This window comes from Eupeodes corollae, chromosome 3, assembly GCF_945859685.1.
Source record: "Eupeodes corollae chromosome 3, idEupCoro1.1, whole genome shotgun sequence".
Lineage (NCBI taxonomy): Eukaryota > Metazoa > Arthropoda > Insecta > Diptera > Syrphidae > Eupeodes > Eupeodes corollae.
In genome coordinates this window covers 37994710-38015493 of record NC_079149.1, presented here as the reverse complement: position 1 = coordinate 38015493, position 20784 = coordinate 37994710, and the positions used below count along the sequence as shown (strand labels likewise).

General features: G+C 32.7%; 1 protein-coding gene across 1 annotated transcript in view; it reads left to right on the top strand.

The window, feature by feature from the left end:
* LOC129950424 (zwei Ig domain protein zig-8) overlaps positions 1–20784 on the top strand; it is a 358168-nt gene that overhangs the window by 265248 nt on the left and 72136 nt on the right. The window contains exons 3-4 of the mRNA XM_056062365.1: positions 2101–2178; positions 2967–3099. Of these exons, the coding sequence (XP_055918340.1) occupies positions 2101–2178; positions 2967–3099 (211 nt within the window). The remainder of the gene's footprint in view (positions 1–2100; positions 2179–2966; positions 3100–20784) is intronic.

Sequence of the window (20784 nt, the reverse complement as noted above, 5' to 3'; positions counted from 1 at the left end):
CATTGATGATTTATTTATTTTTACTCCACCATACAACTGAAAGCATATTTTAAGAATTGCATCCTCTGTTGACAATCCCTTTCTAAAGCCAAACTGATTACAGCTGAAGAATTTATTTTTGTCTAAAAAGACGACTACACGCGATTTCCTTAGTTTTTCAAATATTTTGGAGAAGGTAGGCAATAATGAAATTGGACTATAATTTGATAAAAATGTCTTGTTTCCCTTTTTAAAAAGAGGCACAACTTCCGCACATTTAAGATTTTTGGGGAAAACAACCATTTAAAACACAATTATTGAATATATGACATAAAACATCAACTAGGTTAAAAACCTGATCGGTACAGGACTTCGATGAGCAAGTTATTCGAGTAGGTTCGTTTATGTAGCTCTTTATGGTCAATGTCTTCTTTAGTTACATCAACTTTTAAACCTTGGTGAAAGATTTTAAGCGCCAAATCAATGCTAGGAGTGTCAGCATTATGAATTGGCACGTTAAAGATCTCAACTGCATTTGCATAGATCTGTTGTTCGAGATGTTTGATTTGATTTTATTTCCTAATTGTTTTATTTTTTGCTCTTGTTTGTTGTTTTTTGATTGAATTTCCTTAACCTAGATTATTTCGGCATAAATCATATTGAGCGTGATATTATCACTCACTGGAAGTGTGTATTGTGTCATGGTCGCAGAGTTTGGTCCGTTTTCACTTAAAAACTGAGTGGTAGATTCCTCAGATAATGACTCATGCCGACCGACGATTGTTAGGATTTGGATCACATTTTTTGCAAAGCCATTTTTTAGACACATAATGAATGATAAATGACATTGCAGTTTTGGCACTTCAACTTTGATTGTCTTGGATGCACTTTTTCACTACAACTATTACAAGACATTATTCGGAAATGAATTGATCAAAAACCATGTAAATAGGTTTACTTATGGTCGACTTTTTGTGTATCCCACAACAGACAACGACGAACTGTCATCTAAGTCGTTGGACTTTTATTCTTTGGCTATAATTCGACAATTTTTTCTCGACAACCATAATAAAATGTTCTCATCTTTCTTTGACAAGGTCCAAGCTTCAGCACCATAAATGAGAAGCCGGATAGTGACTGTCTTATTGAAGACGACTTTACATGCTCGAGAGAGGTCTTTACTACTCAAGTGTCTTCTATGTACAAAGAAGCAGTGATATGCAAGAGTTATTCTCTCTTGATTTCAGAGCAATTGTAGTTGTCTGAATTCAAAGCAGCCTCAATGCGACTTCCAAGAGCAATTATGCTTGAAATTTTAAAAAAGTATTTAAACTTTTATCCATTCAAAATTCAAGCGTTTTTATTACTGTGAATTAAATTTCAATAGTGATAATTACGAAAGCATGATAACAGATGTCTTTTTGCCAAACCTGCAGGTTCATCAATAGTTTTCCAACAGGATGGTGGGATCGCACACATGGCTAGAGATTCGATTTTTATTTTGTACCAAATGTAGCTATTAACATTTTAGAAATATCAGCAAATAGGCACGAATTGGAAAACATTAGTGTGGAGCTCATCTCCACCTCTTTTTTTTAAATTATGTATTTGAACTGTTTTAGCGATGTTACATTTCTGGGCGAAGTGCTGTAAAAGGTAACCACCATATGACAGTACAAATTAAACCATTTGCCCATTGGATCAAGATTTTTTAATGGGTGTAGTCCTTCTACATTTTTTTTTTTAATTTGACATTAAACCTTACAAACAATGTGCTTTTTTAAAGTGTAGTATTATAAACACTTCATGCACGGTTCATCATTATAGAAAATATTGACAAATTAAGCTTAACAACAAGTTGTCCTATTTCCGTGACCCTTAATAATAAGTCAGACAAACATAAGTTACATTTTAAATCCTTATCTTTTTGATGTATTTTAGTCTTTGGGAAAAAATGTTCAATTTTCATGAAGAGACACGTCCAAATAAATTTGACAAAACAGATACTGATGATAATGTATCTGTAAAAAGTTCTCAAAACTAAAGTTTCTCGTTGGAAATGTATTTTTTTTTTGTATTTCTGGACTTATTCACTCACATTCTATTTTATCATTATTTCAGGTTTCATGGATCAGAAAACGTGATTTGCACATCCTTACGGCTGGCTCCACAACATACACATCTGACCAGAGATTTCAGGTAAGAAAATAAGAACTACTATGATACAAAATCCTGGCTAAAGAGCCAATATGTCCGGTCTTGCTTGATGCTTTTATCTGGTTACGAATGAATAAACTTAGCCAAATCAATCAGTATGCTTGAAAACACATTTCTATGTTCTATTTTGATTCTTTTCTATTTTTGAAAAGTCCTTGCTTATGTTCACTTTTATTATTTTTTCGTTTTGTGTATTTTTTTTTGTTCGAAGCTAAAAGAAACAAAATAAATGTACGTCCAGGATCAAAAGAAGATGTTGAGATTTTCGTCCTTCATCACACAACATTGCATGCATAACATAATATTCTATTTGGAAAACTATCGTCCTGTACTCTCATACATACAAAAAGTGTGCATCAAATAAGGGCAAAGTGATGCTATTTATTTTGTTTGTTTTTTTTCCATCATCGAGAGATTGAAGAATCAGGACGATCAGAATTGAGAACAGCAGCTCCAGAGCATATCCCTTAAATATGTCTGTCTGCTGATGCTGCTGCTGCTGCGTGACTAAATATATTTTATCACGGAGAGAAGCAGTTTAGTTGTTCGTGCAGCAATTCAGGGTCCATTGTAATGTTGGTTTCTTATTATTTTTGTGTGTGTTTATTTTTGTTTTTATTGGCTTGATGTTATAGGATATGAGTGAAGTCCTTTGGAATGCTCGATAAAAGCGTTTTCGTTTTTGTTTTTGTATGTTTTTTTTTTGCTCATTCATTGGTAATATAGAAGCTTCCTGTGTGTAGTAATTTGATTGTGTTGTTTTGTTGCAGGTGATACGACCGGAAAACTCAGGCAATTGGACACTGCAGATAAAGTATCCACAGCCAAGGGATTCTGGTATTTACGAGTGCCAAATCAACACGGAGCCAAAAATGTCCTTGTCATACAATTTCAACGTCATTGGTAAGTGTTTATACGTGAGGGGATGTTTTCCCCCTTCTTTTTTCACATCAGTGTTTTTTTTTGTATTTCTGTTGCGAATTCTTGGCATTTTGAAGAGGAAACAAAAAAATTAAAGACTGATGGAAGAAAGAATTTCTATTTTCAAGGTGCTTATGCTATATATACGTATATATACAACTATTTCACGTTTATCTCATTCAGATTTTAAGGCTTTTTTTTTTAAATACATATACTATACTATGTACTATACATCTCCCCCTGTATTCTTGTAATGCTGGCAAAGACAAGGCATCTTAATTAAATTTCCGGCTCATTTTTTTTAAAGATAATATCTTTAAGAATCATCGTGACAAGTATGCTATTACTCCATCCAATAAGGATTTTTTGTCTTAATGTATTTTCCCAAGGACTTCCTGCCTGCTACTATGCCTTATACTCTTAAACCTACTATCAGAGAACTCAAAATCTCCATGCAGTAAAAAGTTAGAATGAAAATTTCAATGTCAACATTTCAGCCTGAAGATATTATGTTACTTTATTTGTATTTGTATGTATATACATACATATATATGTGTATGTATGTTTGTATATGACTTTGGCAACATGATGCACTTCGTAAAAGGACTCCACTATCCTTATGATGTTAAAAAAGCTAAATGGATGTAAAATGGGATTATTTGTAATCTTATGCGATGAAAAGTCTTAGATTATAAAGAAGATGACCCTTAAATAAGTCAACTCATGAATAATATAAGAAAATCAAACAGATTTTATATAAATATACATAATACCTTCTTTTTGAAGACTTTTAGTCACTTTTAATTTTCTCTTTAAAACAAAAGGCGTCCTTATAAAATCATTTCTAATCTTTTGAACATTAAAGGAATGTATAATTTGGGTTATATAATTTATATATATGAATGGATTAAGCTCAAGCGGTGAATGAAAGGTTAAAGTATTATGCAAGATGTACCTTATGGTATATATTTGTAAAACATAAATGTTGAACATTTTATGTGCTTGATATTGGAAGTTTATCCCCATCACTTGGATTTGTTTCTTTGAAAGTAAATTGCAAGATTTTTGTCTTTGATGTGTGATATACATACTAAGAAGTTAATACACAATACAGTTTAGTATGTGTTTATGTGATTAATTTTGGGAGTGGATAAGAATTGAAGAAGTTAGGTTCTTATGTAGGATATTTTATAGGTTACAGAAGAAGAATGTGAGTGACAAGTATGAGAAAAGCTTTGAGCTTAGAAAACAGAAGGCTGTAATTTGTGTATAAGGCTTTTAATGGAACTAAAAAGCAATTTGTTAATTATTATTTAATTATTTTTATCAAGTTACATATTCTCTAAAATAATTTACTCAAAATGGAAATGAAAACATTTCAACATGTTTCGAATACATATCAAATCAGGTTCAAACTTCAAAGGGGAAAGGGTTATATTTACAGAGGTTTCCTTAAAGAATTTAATTATGATATTCCCAAAAAAAAACAAGAGTACGATATCGTATACCTTAAGATAAACAAATGAATGTTTCTTTTATTGTTAAAGAAATGCCACTAGAAATGGAAAACGATACTAGCCAAAAGAAACAAGGCTACGATTACAGCACAGTTCACTTTTCGTGAAATGTTCAATGACAAATTATGAATTCCGCCGGTAACGTATTTTTTCAATTGAGCATTAAGAGAGATCTTATCTTTTACGGCATTTTTTGCTGGCGTGGAGAGAAGCGCTGCTTTGCTGGCATCTTCTAGAGCTTAAACGTTGTTCACATCGTTGGATTAGTAATTACCTTTCGAGTCGTTCAATGTAAGTTGTATTGGAAGTCCGAAAACCGCAAAATAAATGCTGGTGTGCCCCAGGGCTCTGTTCTATCGCCAACACTCTTTCTCATTTTTATTAATGATCTCCTGTCTGCAACTTCTAATCCAATACTTTGTTTCGCTGACGATAGTACTTTTAGCTTTTCATATTCGTTTTTAGATTCACACCCCTCTTCTTCGGATGTGGAACTGCAACGACAAAATATGATAAGCTCATTAAATTCCGACCTAAACAGCATCGTACAATGGGGAATAAGAAACCGCGTGGAATTTAATGCTTCAAAAACGCAATGCTTCTTTATATCGTTAAAGCGAAATATACCCCCCTTGCTATTACCCATAGATGACATCGCATCAAGGAGACTGAACATCTTAATATTCTCAGTATGTGTATCACCAACAACCTTTTGTGGAACGATCACATACGCGATGTCGCCAAAAATGCCGCAAGATGTTTGGGTTTTCTAAGGCGATGCAAGAAGTTTTTCTCCCCCTCTGATCTGGCTGTTATTTACAAGGCTTATATACGTCCAAAGCTTGAGTATAACTCCCATATCTGGGCTGGTTCTTCTGTATCTTACTTAAGCCTCTTGGATGGTAATGAACGTAGAGCATTTAGATTGATTGGTGATATTACCATCATAAGATAATTCTGTCTCACCATCTTTTACCTTTATTTTAATGGTTTATGCTCTAGAGAAATAGACAGTTGCATGCCATCCCTTAAACAGTTCAACCGTTATACTCGCGCATCTAGGAATGCTCATCAATATACCGTCGAGAACAACTTCGGTCGTACTTTCAAGTACAGAGATTCATTCTTTAGCCGTACTTTGCGAATGCCTTGCCACGCTCTGTATTTCCCAGCCATTCCAATATTCAGGTATTCAAAATCAATGTGCACCGACATCTCCTTTCAACCCCTCTCTCCTTTACTAGTGCTAACACTGTGGCTACATAATAAGGGTAGTATTATCCCTTAGAGTGTGCGCTTATTATATAAAAAAAACATCAATATCTTCGAATTCTTGCCATACAAAAATCGTAACACACAGATAAGTTACTCAATTCAATCACCTCTTAACTATTGCAGTAGTCTCATTATGTAAGCTGTTAGTTCGACGCTACTAGAGTGTATTATGAGTCGTCCTGTACTTGAGTGCTTAAGCGATTTTATGGAAAAAGTCTTCTTTCAAACTCTTGCAATTCTGAGAGTTCTGAAGACCTTAACATACGAAAATCGTATTCCTTGAATAGTATCCCTGCCTTCTTTCTAAAAAGGTGTTTTTCAACGCTGGCAAAACCACTACGTTAGTACTCTACAGGACTCTTAACGATTGTATGGAAACAATCCCTAAAAAAGGCTGAACTGTCATTCAATAGCACTGACGTTCCATCTTTCCAACGTCATGAAAAATATGAATAATTAGCAGCTTAAAAAATATCTCAAAGAACGAAAGCTTCTTAATGACCGGCAGTACGTCCTTCTTATCAAAAGGTCCACCGGTGATATGATAGTTTATCTAACCGTACTGTAAAACAAATCTTGACATCATTAAAAAATTAACATAATTTTTTTTGATCGATAATATTGTTGATAAGCTTACTTAATTTTGATCTCGACAGAATTGTGCAATGGGGAATCAAAAATCGTGTAGAATTTAATGCTTCAAAAACGATAAGGCCTGGCACTTGTATCCAGAAAATGAATCTTCTTAGGATTTCTCCCACAGCACAAGAAATGTTTCACCTTTTCTGATTTGGCTGTATTTGACAAAACTTTATTCGTCAAAAGCTTTAAACAGGTGAAGGTGAAATAAGTAAGTTTCAAACACACTGCCCTGCCATCCAGCCTAACAGCATCAAAAACTGGCACAATTTGGATGAAGAGGCTTTAATTGGATCTTCCAAGCATTAAATGCAACTGGTTTGCTTATCAACGTAGCTTGCGAGAAAAAAATACTGCTCATCACTCAAGAAATTTTGTTCCCAAACAAAGATTCAATATTGAACCGTATCAAATGTTTTTTTGTTTGTTTAGATATGTTTTAGTTTATTTGAATTAAAATATTCAAGAATTTAACATACAATTGCTTTAAATCTTAAAACAATTCATACGTTTTATCAAACTAGTTCGACTTTTGTATATGCAGGCTCGTTTTGGATACAATTATGAGGCGTCCTAAAAAATTTAAGCACACACTTTTTATGAATACTGTACACTTTTGGATAACTCATGTGAAAGTGAATATACAAACTTAAATCTTCTCATGCATACGAATATACCAATACCCATACATTTTTTTCTTTAATCTATCAATCAATTTAATTCAGTTTATCCGAAAAGACGTGTCAGATATTTTACCTCCCATCATTTTATCCATATACCTATGTGTGGCTAACCTTTTATGAAATTCCGCTCTTCTAAATCGTGTGATAGTAAAAATTCATAAACTTTTTTATTAAGATTCATCTATAGTCATCGCCTGACCCAAAATTCTATCTATACGTGAACAAAACCTAAACACACTCTCTGAACAAGTCAAAAACATTTTTATATTTTTCTTTCTTTATAAAGCCTAGTACGCTGCTGATGCGAAACGAAATTTCCCATACAAAAATGACATGACGAAATCATAAACGAAAAATTTCGCTGTGCTTTTCGTTTTTCAGTACGCTGCTGAACAACGAAATGTGTCATTTTAGTGGATAGCTGTACTAGATTTTTTAGTACAATTCTCCACTCTTTTCGTTCTCAATTTAATTGCCCGGTATATTAATTGCTTGCGAAATTTTGACGTTTAATTTATTTATTGGAAAAAATTGTTTACAAATCAAAATTGAAAATTGTTTACTCGTGACTTTCGGTGTTTCTGTTTTTTGTTTTCCACAGCTGACAGAACTCTACACAAATATTTTTCCGTTGTGGTTTTCGTTTTAATTTCGCTCTACACTTGGAGACCACCGAAAAATTTCGTTTCGCATCAGCAGCGTACTAGGCTTAACAAAGTAAATAGAACGAACAAAACAGACTTATCCAAGCTGATAACTATAAAAGTTAAAAAAAAGGTTCCAGTAGCCAAAACTCCTTTATTTCTACTCGTATGTATATTATAAAACCACATCCATTTTCGGACAGTAGTTCAAGAAAAAACCGCCATAAATGCTCCACTTTGCACCCTAAACCACCATAGAAGGTATATATACTTATTTAGGTACACAAAAGCATCCCAGGCGTTTATATGGACACACAGGAGATATAAGAGCAAGAGGCAGAAATATGTAATTCCTGTGTGTGTGGTGGAAGCGTTTTTCATTTTTCTAAAAGCACACTTTGCTTTCCGACAAACCACCATACCACCAGTGTTAGTGCTAGTGCTAGTGCCAGTGCCATCAGAAGCGCCCTCCACACTCACAACACATCCGCCCTAACTTGCGTTCAAAAGTGAAGTAGTTGGTATATGGCCTAGCCATTCCATTCCCCAAGGATCCCATATTTGCCCAGTTCCAACCCAATTCAACCTAGCACAATACTATACACTATACACAACCCATAGGTATAAGCCCGTCGCAATCATTCAATATACTTATATTGAAAAGTTACGACAAGGATTTATGCGGGACGAGTACTCGTATGTGGCTTAAAAAATGATTGCACTTGGCTCACATTCTGATTTCGAAAAATTTTTACGAATTAATCTCTTTATTATATACATACATATACGAGTATGTATATATTTTATTTGTTTTTAATATAGGTAAACGAAAATGTTTTGTTTGCATTTTCAAGTCTTTGGGTACCTACATGCCTACCTATTAAGGTTAAAGGTAAATAAATTGAAATGAATAAAAAATAATAAAAATAAGAGCAATCACAATAATGTTCACTTTACTTCAGATCTTTGCCAAAATTTGATGGAATTCATGAGGTTTTTGTTCACTTATTTTTCCGTATTACACAAAATTACTAAAGTGCAAACGCAGTAGGCATAAGAGATGTTTTGCATTTTTTCACTTTTGTAAGTTGTATACTTTTAATTCACAATACCATGTCCATAGTTCATGGATACATTGTGCATTTATTAAAATGATTCGAATGACATATTTTGTATTTTATTTTTTACGGTAACTGGTATGTTGCAGTAGTATTTTTATTTTATACATAAATAAATCTCAGGTTTGGAAAGAACTATTTGTTTTTATCTTCGTGCAATTTCGAAATTTAAACACTATTCTACATAAAAACTGATGTTTTCATGCTTAAGTAGTTTGAATAAAAAAATATGACATATTTTAAAATAGTATTTTTTTTATTTTTTATTTCTTTCTCAATATTTTGTTTTATAAAAAATTGTTATAAAAAAATATTTTCCACTTGTATTTCTTCTTTATTATCAAACTCAGAATATATTGAATAAAAGTCAGTTTTCATTTTTAATAAATTATAAAATTGTTTTGTGTAGAGCGAGGAAACCCAATTCCGTGTTATTTTGTATTGGAAAAAATAATATAGTAGACAAGAATAAAATAAATGTAAAAAAGTATTTTTATTTTAATATCTTTTGTTTTTATTTAATATGAATTAATTATTATATTGGCAAACATTCGTAAGAAAAAGAAGATTTGATTATAGTTGAAAGTGACACAAATTATGGAAATGATGCCTGTAAATTTGTTTTTATCGTCACACAACAGCCTGATACTTTTTTCAAGATGAAAAACAATGTTTTGACTTCAGTTATTAGTCAATTTATTTCATTTCTCCGGGCTGCCTTTATACAAAAAATTAACAACTGATAAAATAAACGAATTATACAAAGGAACCAACAAAAGTTCAAATAATTGAAGCGTGTATAGTTGTATACCATCAAAATGTTTTAATGTTTGAAAAGGGTCATTTAAACTTCACACCTTGTAATCGTCTTCCAGACCAACCCAAAACCCAAAGGTGAAATGTGAATTTTGAACCATTTAGACTAGAGAATCTCCGAAGCACAATCAAAAAGCAATGCAAGCGTAAAAACAAAAATTCTTAAATATCCTACGCATTCTCAAACACACAATTTTAAGAACATACATCCTAACCAATTAACATCATATCATAATTCATTACATTAACATATTAAACTAACCAAAAGCAAACACTTCCATCGAGTTACTATTCAAAAAGAGGTTGGGATGAGAACCACACTTCACTACTAATTTCAAACCCGTATCAATTTTTCTGCAACTAAGTGAAATAAGATATTGTTAATACTTGAGTCGAAATAATGTCTCATTAGGTTTTGTTGTTTTTGGATGTATTTTAACAATTTTGTGTAACGTTTTTGCAGATTTAAATTTTTTGAAAATAGTGACTGTTGAATTTTTATAAAAATTGTACTGAATGCTAATAACACTATAAAAAGCAATTAGTTTGAAGTCAATTTCTTTAATTTGTAAAACCATATTTGAGTCGATACTCAATTTTTACCAATTATTAGTGAGGTTTTTTTTAAGTTTTTTATTTCATCTAAAAACTGTCAATTCGTTTTTCTCAAAATTTTTCCAGATATCAGAAACTTTATTTTTCGTTGCATAAAATTATTCTTTGAATAATATCATTTTTGTTCGTAAAATATTCGAGTTGATAAAAGTTTTGATTTATAAAAAAAAGGTTTATTGATTTTTTTTTCAAAATCATACAATTTTGAAATCACATCACATTATAGAGAGATAGTCGGTGAGATATTTTGGGCCAGTCAAAATGTTCACCTTTTTAAATTTGTATAGTAACATAACCACTCCATACCTTAAAAATCTTTCTGCATCTTTCTGTGTTATTATTTTCATAAAACACTTCTTTTTTAGTCAATATCTCTACTGGCTCTTGAGATAGGGATGACGAAAAAAGCTTCCTTAGTGTATGTATTATATACATACTTACATATACATCTTTTTAAAATCTGTCATTTATATTCTAGCGACCTTGAAATGTCGAGAAATGTCAACATTTTAACTCGACAAATCAGACTTACTGCATTTACTTAATATGGGAAGTTAAAAAATATCAACCTTCTTTCTTGTTGATTCTCATTAAATTATGTCGTTTGAAATAATAATAATAATAAATAATACAAGGATGCGGAATTTTGTATAATAGCAATAAATATAACGAAAGAGAAAACTAGGGAAGTCAAACTTGCCCTAAGCCTGATGTGGCCCAATTTTTTTAGCAACTCACTTACAGACGGAAGAGCTCTACCAAGCAATGTCTAGTTTTGGCATCCCTGTCAAACTTATCCGTTTGTGCAGACTGACGATGGAGAATGCACGCTGCTCTATTAAGCTCGGAAAAGATCTTACCGATGCATTTGATATCAAAAAAGGTTTTACACAAGGCGATGCACTGTCATGCGATTTTTTCAACATCAATCTGGAAAGAATTGTGCAAAACTCAACCATCAACACTAGAGGCACAATCTTCCAAAGGTCCATCCAATTACTCCGATACGCAGATGATATTGACATAATTGGAAGATCAAAGCGTGATGTCAGTGGAGCGTTGTTGAGCATTGCGACGGAAGCGAAGAAGATGGGTTTAGTGGTCAATGGGGGCAAGACCAAGTATATGCTGTCATTAAAAAAGGACACTGAACGACGACGTCTTCGACAAAACGTCACCATGGACAGCTATAACTTTGAGGTAGTTAAGGACTTTGTCTACCTAGGCACCGCTATTAATTAATACAGACAACGAAACCAGCGCTGAAATCAAACGAAGAATAACTCTTGCAAATCGCTGCTTCTTTGGACTTAGAATGCAATTGAGAAGTAAAGTCCTCTCTCGAGCATGTAAAATCACCATCTATTAGACACTCATCATCTCGGTTCTCATTTATGGCGCTGAGGCCTGGACCCTGTCAAAGAAAGATGAGAGCGTCTTACGATGCTTCGAGAGAAAAATTCTTCGGGTGATTTTTGGTCCCGTACGCATAGTTGGAGAATGGAGGAGAAGATATAACGACGAGCTGTACGGGCTGTACAGCGACACTGACCTAGTTAGCAGAATCAAAGTCCAACGGCTTAGAATGCTAGGTCATGTAGAGCGGATGGACAACAACGCTCCAGCCCGGAAGGTCTTCGAATCCAATCCCGACGGACGGCCGGCGCAGTAGAGGAAGACCGCGACTCAGGTGGCGCACCCAAGTGGGAGAGGACCTCAACCAACTTGGCGTGCGAAACAAGAGACAGCTAGCTGGGGAACGAGCTGGCTGGAGACGCATGTTGGTTGAGGGCCAGGTCCGCCCGGACTGTAGCGCCACCTTAACAACAACATATCGACCTCTCATCAAAGTACAGAGTCTTCAATGCGACAGTAAATACTTGCTTATGTTACGGTGTCCATCCCTTTGGATACGCTCAAATAGAGGAATTATAGACTTTACATAGATACTTTTTTAAAAGACTTTTTAAACTGCCTAACGCTACACCTACGTACGCCATATATGGTGAATCAGGAATGGCACCGATATATGTACTTATATTCAGAATCTGAAACTACATTCCGAATATTTAGCTAAGGTTATGAAACAAGAAAAAGGGCTACATAAGACGATCTTGATAAGACTGCTCCGTACAAATGCATCTCCCTTCAGAAAATGGAACGCGCTTGTTGCAGGAGTTGATATAGTACTTTCCTTAAGTGAAAATAATGTAAAGAATAACAAAATATGTTCGCAGTTTTGAAAGCTAAAATTGATGAAAAACTCTATTTAGAACACCTGCAAACTGCCGGTATACAAGCACTTAAACCATCAATTGTCACCAACTTCAACCTTTTTTTGTAAAGAAATGACTCCGGAAGCTATCGGCATCATTTTTAAAGCTAGAGTCGAGATTCATAATCACAACTTTGTCTCCGATAGATCGGGCCTTTCACAAATTTGCACTTTCTGCAATAGAAGATTTGGACGATATAAATCATTTTATAGCAGTTTGTCCAATATTACATATTTCCAAGTGAGTTTTTTGTCTATGGACCAACTTTTTGACATTCTTAACGGGCTGAGTGGTTGGACGAATCTGTTTAAATTTTGCAAACATGCTTTAGCTTATAAGAGTAGCTTTTGAGCGGTAATGTATCCAGTTATGGCCATTGAGAATTTAATATTTTTTGTGTTTCAAATCACGGCAAATTTGAACTTGTTTTCTTCTACTAACATTGTTTTTAAAAACGGTAAAGTTTATTTTAAAGATTTTGTGTTTCAAATCACGGAAAATTGATTTTTTAAGTCTCGAGTCACTGAGAATGTAAAAACGAAAAAAAAAGAAAGAAATACAAAAAATAGAGCTATTCAAACTCATATTTTGTATGTTTCAAATCATGTCAAAATTGTATACATATCTTTAAAGATTATAAAATCATTCAAAATTGTTATATTTATCTTCTTTTTATAATTATTCAAGTTAATAAATTATACATTGGTTATATTTAAAAATTGTTAAGAAAAATCACAAAAAAGTATTGTTTTTATTATCTTTTACTAAAAAAACTTTTATAATGTTAAATTTTTTTTAACTGAAATGTCTTCAGGCAGACGGCAACTACGCCATGTCCTTATATTCTTAGCTTTAAATTAATGTAATTTTACTATCGAAATATGGAATGTAATCTTATCTAATCTAATCTAAATAACGAACAAAATATGGGACCTAATTTCTAAAGCTATAGAGGGAATATTCGACTGTTCAGAAAGTAAAGAGTCCTGATTATAGCAACAGAATTATGAAAAATCAAGTATACGAGTGTTTAATTGAGAAACTGATATAAGTGTTAATGTGATTAATAATAATTTTCGTAAAAATTACTGAAAAGAGGCTCCAGATATTCCAAATCAGTCTTTCGTTCCTAAAAGACCATCAAACAAGTACCTCAGCAATCTTTTGTTTCATAGATCTTTCGAAAATTTATTGAAATTTTACACCGGAGATGTAACTAAATTTCATTTTGTCTCATGGATCTTTCGAAAGTTTATCAAAATTTTAACACCTCCTCATTTTCGTTGAGGTTGTCAGTATTATCATATAATGAAAATAAAAAAATACAATTAAACGTAGAAGTGTATTTTATAGTTTTGTTAAATAAAAACTATTTTCATATCATTTTTATATTTTTGGTTTAACATACCCCTAGTTAACAAGTTATGTATAGAAAACGAATTTGTTGATACGTTTACTTACACAAAGCTTTTTAAAACCGAAATATGTAGAGTTTACAGTTTTTTTGCAAAAACTAACTTGAGTAAAATATCAATTTTCGCAGTTATTTTTTGTCGTGAATTCCCTGCCTTAGTCACTGTCAGCATATTTGAAAATAAACTTGTGTAAGAACTTTCAAAATATCTGAGCAAAGCCCCTTCTGTGCTCTCACAGATTAACATTTATGTCTCAGCCCTATTATTTAAATTGTAAATTATAACTCTTAAATTCAATTTGAGCTTCAGCTGTGGTGCTGTAGCTTTCATTCATAAAGGAGCAAAATGGGGTATTATGTAAGTGGAATTTCGTTATGTAGGATTTCATTACTAACGTCTTTCTTTATAAATATTTTTTTGAGACGACGACGTAAAGTGGAAAAATAGATAATTTATCTATTCTAATTCTAGTCATTTTCTTCGATATAAATCTTTCTATTTGTTTTAAAAAATAATAAAATTTCTGTTAGAAACAGAAATCACAAAAACACTCGATAATGGACACACAGATATCTAGAACGTACCAAGTACAAGTACAAAAAAAAACAACCGTGTTCTGGTTAAGACCTAGTGCACAAATAGACAAACATTCTTCCCGATAATTTGAGAATTTAATTATTTTTTTTTGAGATTTTTTTTAAGAAAGAAAGTATGATTTTTAATATTGTTTGTGTCTACTGTACTAAGCTACGTGTTCGTAAATTACACAGAAATCTTTAACTGTACCACTACCCTAAAAACCTACCATCGAAAGGTTTTTCTTACAAGATCTTCCCAAAAAGAATTTACAACCTGATGATTTGCTTTAATTTGTTTATGTTTAACCAACAGCCAGGTTATTCTTTTTTATTTCTTCCTTAATCAACGAAAGTGACATTAAATTAAAAACAAACCATATTAGAAAACACACAGATACACACTTCCTAACATAAAAACATACCCACAAAAAAAGACAAGAACGTTAACACACAGCAAAAATAAAAAAAAATTAAATAAACCCTGGTGGCAATAATATCTTTTTGCTGCTTTATTTTAATCTTCCGTTTGCTACTGTTATTTGTTTTCTAAATGAATTCTTGAATTCCCTCTTATACAAACTTGGTTAAAAAAAAATATACAACCATAAACATATATGTAGGTAGCTTTGCACTGAGCCTATTCTATAACACCAACCCAACCTGTCCCGCCACAAAATTACATCCTGTTTTGAAGAAAATTGTTTTCATCCTTTAGGAATACTTACATAAATATAAACAAACATAGATTCCTTCAACCGCACCTCCACCACAGATGTATGTGTGGGTAAATCTACTTTTAAGTTTTGTTTTTTCTCTTCTATTCTATAAGAAACGTTGTTAGGTATGGAAAAGAAAAAAAGGAAAAGTTATAGTTAACTATTCCCTTTGGTTCACTCTGTCATCGAGAAAGAGATTCCGTAGCGCTTCGGCAACAACCTGACAGAGTGTGCTCAGGTTTTAATGAATTATTTCTCTATCCCTCCCCCTCCCCACGTCCTTGGGGGAAAATAAAAAATAAAAAAAATAAATAATCAACACCAACCAGAATAAAAAAAAGCTACAAAGTTTACTGGTTTACTGACTAAGTGACACCATCATGGAAGCAACACAGGAAAAGTCTTCACAGGAAACTAAAAACAAAGATCTAAAACCTGAGAGCAAGTAATAACCTTTTTGTTATTGTTGTTGGTTGAGAAGGAGGCCTAGCAGAAACCAATACATTCACACAGCACAGTAGTATACCTGGGAAATTTTATTAATTTTTTTTTTCGTCCCCCAGATGTTTTTATTTTTTCCTTTTTGCTGTTGCTTCAAAAATAAATGAATAAAACTGATTTGGCAAGGGATGACATAAAAAAAGGATTGGAATAACATTTGTAGCTTTGACTTTGAAGTAGCTGAGAAAACAAAACTGTATAATTATTATTGGCTACTGAGGGAAAATTAAATTGAAAATTTCATACCATCTAGAAAGTAGTAAATTGTTGACTTTTTATTAAGAAAGAAGTAATTATTTCAATATTTTTCTATTGGGTCAGGAGGTCATTGCTGATTGTTGCTCATCAGGTCAGCTCTGGGGTTTTTTGTATAAGCTTTTATTGTAACCTAGTTTTGAAATGCATAGAAATATAACATTTTGAAGCATCACCAATTAGTAGCTGAGAAATGTATTTTTTGACATCATAATTGGAACTTGAGCAGAAGAATTTCATGTTTTCAGGAGGTTTTTGTTTAAAAACATATTTCAAAAAAATTAGTGTTTCTTGAAAGAAGTTGGAATAAAAGATTTTTCTAAAAAGTTATTTGAACTTATGTATAAAGTGCTTCTTGACTTGAATTCCCTTGAGCTTCAACAACTTTTCTCATCCTGAAAGATTTCTAACCCATATCAATCTTCGACTTTTTTTTGGTTTGTGATAAATATTCACTTAGAACAACAAGTCTTATGCACATATACACATAAGTTTGTCATCAAAACAAAAAGTCGCAACAAAGTTTACGGTCATCCTGGATAAAGCATGTAATTCAATTTTAATAGTCCTCTTGGGATATAATGTATACACGGAACTCATGACCTGGTGGAAGTATCGTATTTTGTTGTGTTTTGTCACTGACATTAAAATATTAAGTACATAGGCCTTATACAAAAAGAATATCCTTTGCCTTGGAAAAACGGCAGCAGTAAATGGCGGGAGACGAAATTTTATGTTGAATCCAGTAATTTCCCTTCTGTTATTTATATATAGGTAGGTGAGGATGGATGATACTTTAATTCCATCATGTTTAAGGAATGTTTTCTTTCTATTTTTTTTTTGTCTGTTTCTGAGGGGATTGAGGATGTATACATTTATATTTTTAATGCTCATTTAACACGTAAATTATGTTGAATTATTCTTCTTGGTTACTTTTTTTTTGTTCAATTTTTCTAAGAAGCACCTAATAAATCTTTGACAAGGAGATATATTAGGTATTTTTAGGGTACAAAGCCGAATAATGATATCTAATTAAAAAAAATGTCCTTCAGAGTGTAATGAGGTCTTGTTCTTGTTGTTCTTTATCGGTGCTGACTGAGCAAATTTGATAATGATAAGGATTGATGGTTGTTGTTTTTATGTGAAAAATTGGATGCAATGAGTATATTTTATATTTGATAAAAATGCATTTGCTAATGTTTTTTAGGAAAAATCCGATACCGATTTCGTAATAAGTTAAAATTTCTGTATTTCTGAGTCACTTGATTCAAATTGTTTTCTTTTGGATCAATTTAAAATATATTTTTTATAATTCACAAGCACTCAAGAGGTTATTATTACCCTTTTTATGTAATATTTAAACGCAGTGCGAGCGTTAGGAAAATAGGCAATTATTTAAAAGGAGGTACGGTTGCACATTGATCTTAAAGTTCTGAACATCAAAATGGGAGGGAAAAACAGAGTTGGCCAAAGCATTCCACATTCTCGATGTGCGATTTAAGAAAGAATCTCTATACTTGACAGTACGGCCGAAATTGAGCTGATGAGCATTACAAGAAGTGCGAGTACTACGGCTGAAAAGCTGAGGGTACTGTCGTTGGCGAAACAGGTTAATGGATTAGAAGTGACAGACATAAGATTATTTACGAATATATAGGAAAGAGAGTTGGAGACAAAACGGCGCCCTGGGGAACACCAGCATTTATTTTATGAATTTCAGACTTGTAACCATCCAATAAAACTTGTATTGAACGGTTAGAAAGGTAATGTCTAATCCAACGAAGAAGAGATTCATCAATACCAAAAGCACGGATTTCCTATAAGAGAGCTTGGTGCCAAACTCTATCAAATGCTTTTGAAATATCAAGTGCAATAACCTTACTTTCTCCAAAACGATGTAAAGATTTGTTCCACTGTTCGGTGAGATAAACCATGAGATCAATAGTGGACCTATTTCTACGGAAGGGATACTGTCGGTCATTAAAAAGCTTTCGTTCTTCAAGATATTTCTCAAGCTGAAAATTAATCATCGTCCATGTCCTTGGAAAGCAGGGACATAAGTGAAATTGGAAGATAGTTTGAGGAAAAGGAGGATTCGCCTTTTTTAGGACAGGCTGGACAAATGCAGTTTTTCATCAACTCGGAAAGAGACCTGTAGAATAGGACAGATGGAAAAGCGTACGCAGTGGTTTTGCCAGCGTTGAATAACATAACTTCAGAACAATAGGGAAATACTATCACGGCCACCGGATTTGTGTATGTCAAGGTCTTTCAGTACTCTTGCGACTGCAAGGGATATTGTAGTATATTTTGCCTTAATTTCTGATCATGCAAATATTTGGTTCGTCGAATATAACCATTACAGTTTTTTTTAGCTTGTTTGAACTTATTCTGGTTTTTCTCAGTCGGGTTGGCCTTATTGCAAAGGAAACTTACATCTCTGAACCTAATAACCTCTTTACAGCTCGAATCAAAACATGAGTTCTCTTTGGGTTTGATAGATTTCACCCTATTCGAGATAAAATTTCCCATTCCCCAAAGAATTAAATTTGTTACCATATCTGCGCTGGAATCACTTTTGAGGAAGCATAGTTTCTGAAGAATTCATTGAGACCGTCGTCGGCCGTTGGCCTTCTCATATTTCCAAACGGTACTCATAGGAGTTTTTTCTTTAACTTTTAAGACATGAGAATTTTACAGATACGGTACAATGGTCTGATATGCGTAGAGGCGGTAATACACTGATTGTGTATTTATTAGGGTCAGAGGTAAGCAACAAGTCATGCTAGGTCGTTTTGCCCAAAACAAAACTAAAAATGGCAAAGCGACCAAAATAATTTTATTAACATTTTTTGTTTTAGTATTTGGGCATTATTACCGAACCTATCAGTGTTAAAACTTTTTTGGGTCCTATGATATTCCAATTCAAAAGAAGTGTTCGGTATAATTGACCAACAAAATAACGTCTAGATATTAAAAATGCCATGCCGCCCAAAATAACTTTATCGGCCAAAATATTTTTCTGAAGAAAATGCCACAAAGACCTGAACGAATGTCATATTGCCCACATTATTTTTAAAGTATCATAATAACCGTGACATGATGCTTAGTGCGTTGGACTGTCATGCCAGAGGTCGTTGGTTCGACCCCTGCCTATACCATCTAAAGTTACTAATGGACTTATGCCCCAAAAGGAATCATGCGTTCAACATATGGGGGTTCTGACACATTTTTTGTTTATTTTGGGAACTATGACATTTTGAGTTTTAAATATTATTGCAATGGAGCAAACATTTAGCGAAAAAAATATCAGATCGCCATAAACTTGAAACGTCAAGAAAACATAAGTAATATGCTGAGGTTTATTACACTTTCAGAAAACGAAATAAGTCAATTTTTAATTAATGCTACATCTAGCATTATATAGTAAACAAATTTAAATAAGTATGGTGGCATTCCTCCCCATTACAACCTTAATGCTTGGGTTCACTATAGGATTTGGGAAAGGTGCGTGGTTGTGTATGTGCAACGTTTCTTTAAAAATAAGATGCATTTAGCGATGAAACTTTGCATGACCCAAGTTCACAACGTCCTTAAATCTTAAAGCAAGTCCAAGCAGGGGAATTTCAATGCTCTCTTTTTTTTTTAAAAAGCCAAACTAAACAAATAACAAGACTTCTTTTGGGCGTTATGATTTTTCTTAATTTAGGCGTTATGGCATTCAAAGTTGGTTTGGGCGATATAACATCTAATTTGGGCTTTGTGACGTTTTCTTAATGATATTTCTTAAGACATTTATCTTTATGAGCCTTATGTTACCTAATGATTTGATTTATATGTCTTAGGCTGATATGACATAAGAACCGTTAAGTCATAAGACTCGTTATTCCCAAAAAAAAAATTCACAAAGCCCAAATTGACAACTTAAAATTGCGGCGTTCTATTATTTAAAATGTATTTGGTCATTACGACATTCGGTTTGGGGTTTTTGGTAATTTTTTTTTTAACTTTTTGGCACATGTGTCCAATTTAGGGCTTTATGAAATTTAAAATTTTGGGCCTTATATTTGTTGGCAACAAGATCTTTTGTCGAATAGACTTTTACCTTACAATATTTTCAAATAAATTTTCTGATTTTCGACAAGAACTGATAATAGTTATAAAGTATATTTATTTAACAACTTTAAATAATCAAATTCAATACCAATTTAATACAGAAGAAAGAGGCTGAGATGCGACCCACGCATTACCAATAAAATTGTTCATATAATGAAATAGTTTAGTTGGAAAATCTAGTTTTGTTAAAACTGTCAATTTAATTTTTTTTTCCTTTGCAAGAATGTTGAAATAAATATTTCTTATAAGTTAAAGTTTATTTTAGGGCATAATATAAAAATTTTTGAAAAGATATTTGAGTCGAAATTCAAATTTTTGTAGGTTTTTATTTTTTACAAATGTCAATTCAATTTTTTCAAAATCTTACTAGATTTTAAAAACGTTATTTTTCTTTGCACAAAATTGTTTTGGAGATAAAATCATTTTGTATTCGTAAAATTTTTGAGGTTACAAAATTGTTTTTCAGGGTTTTTGATTTATAAAAAAACCGTTAATTGTTTTTT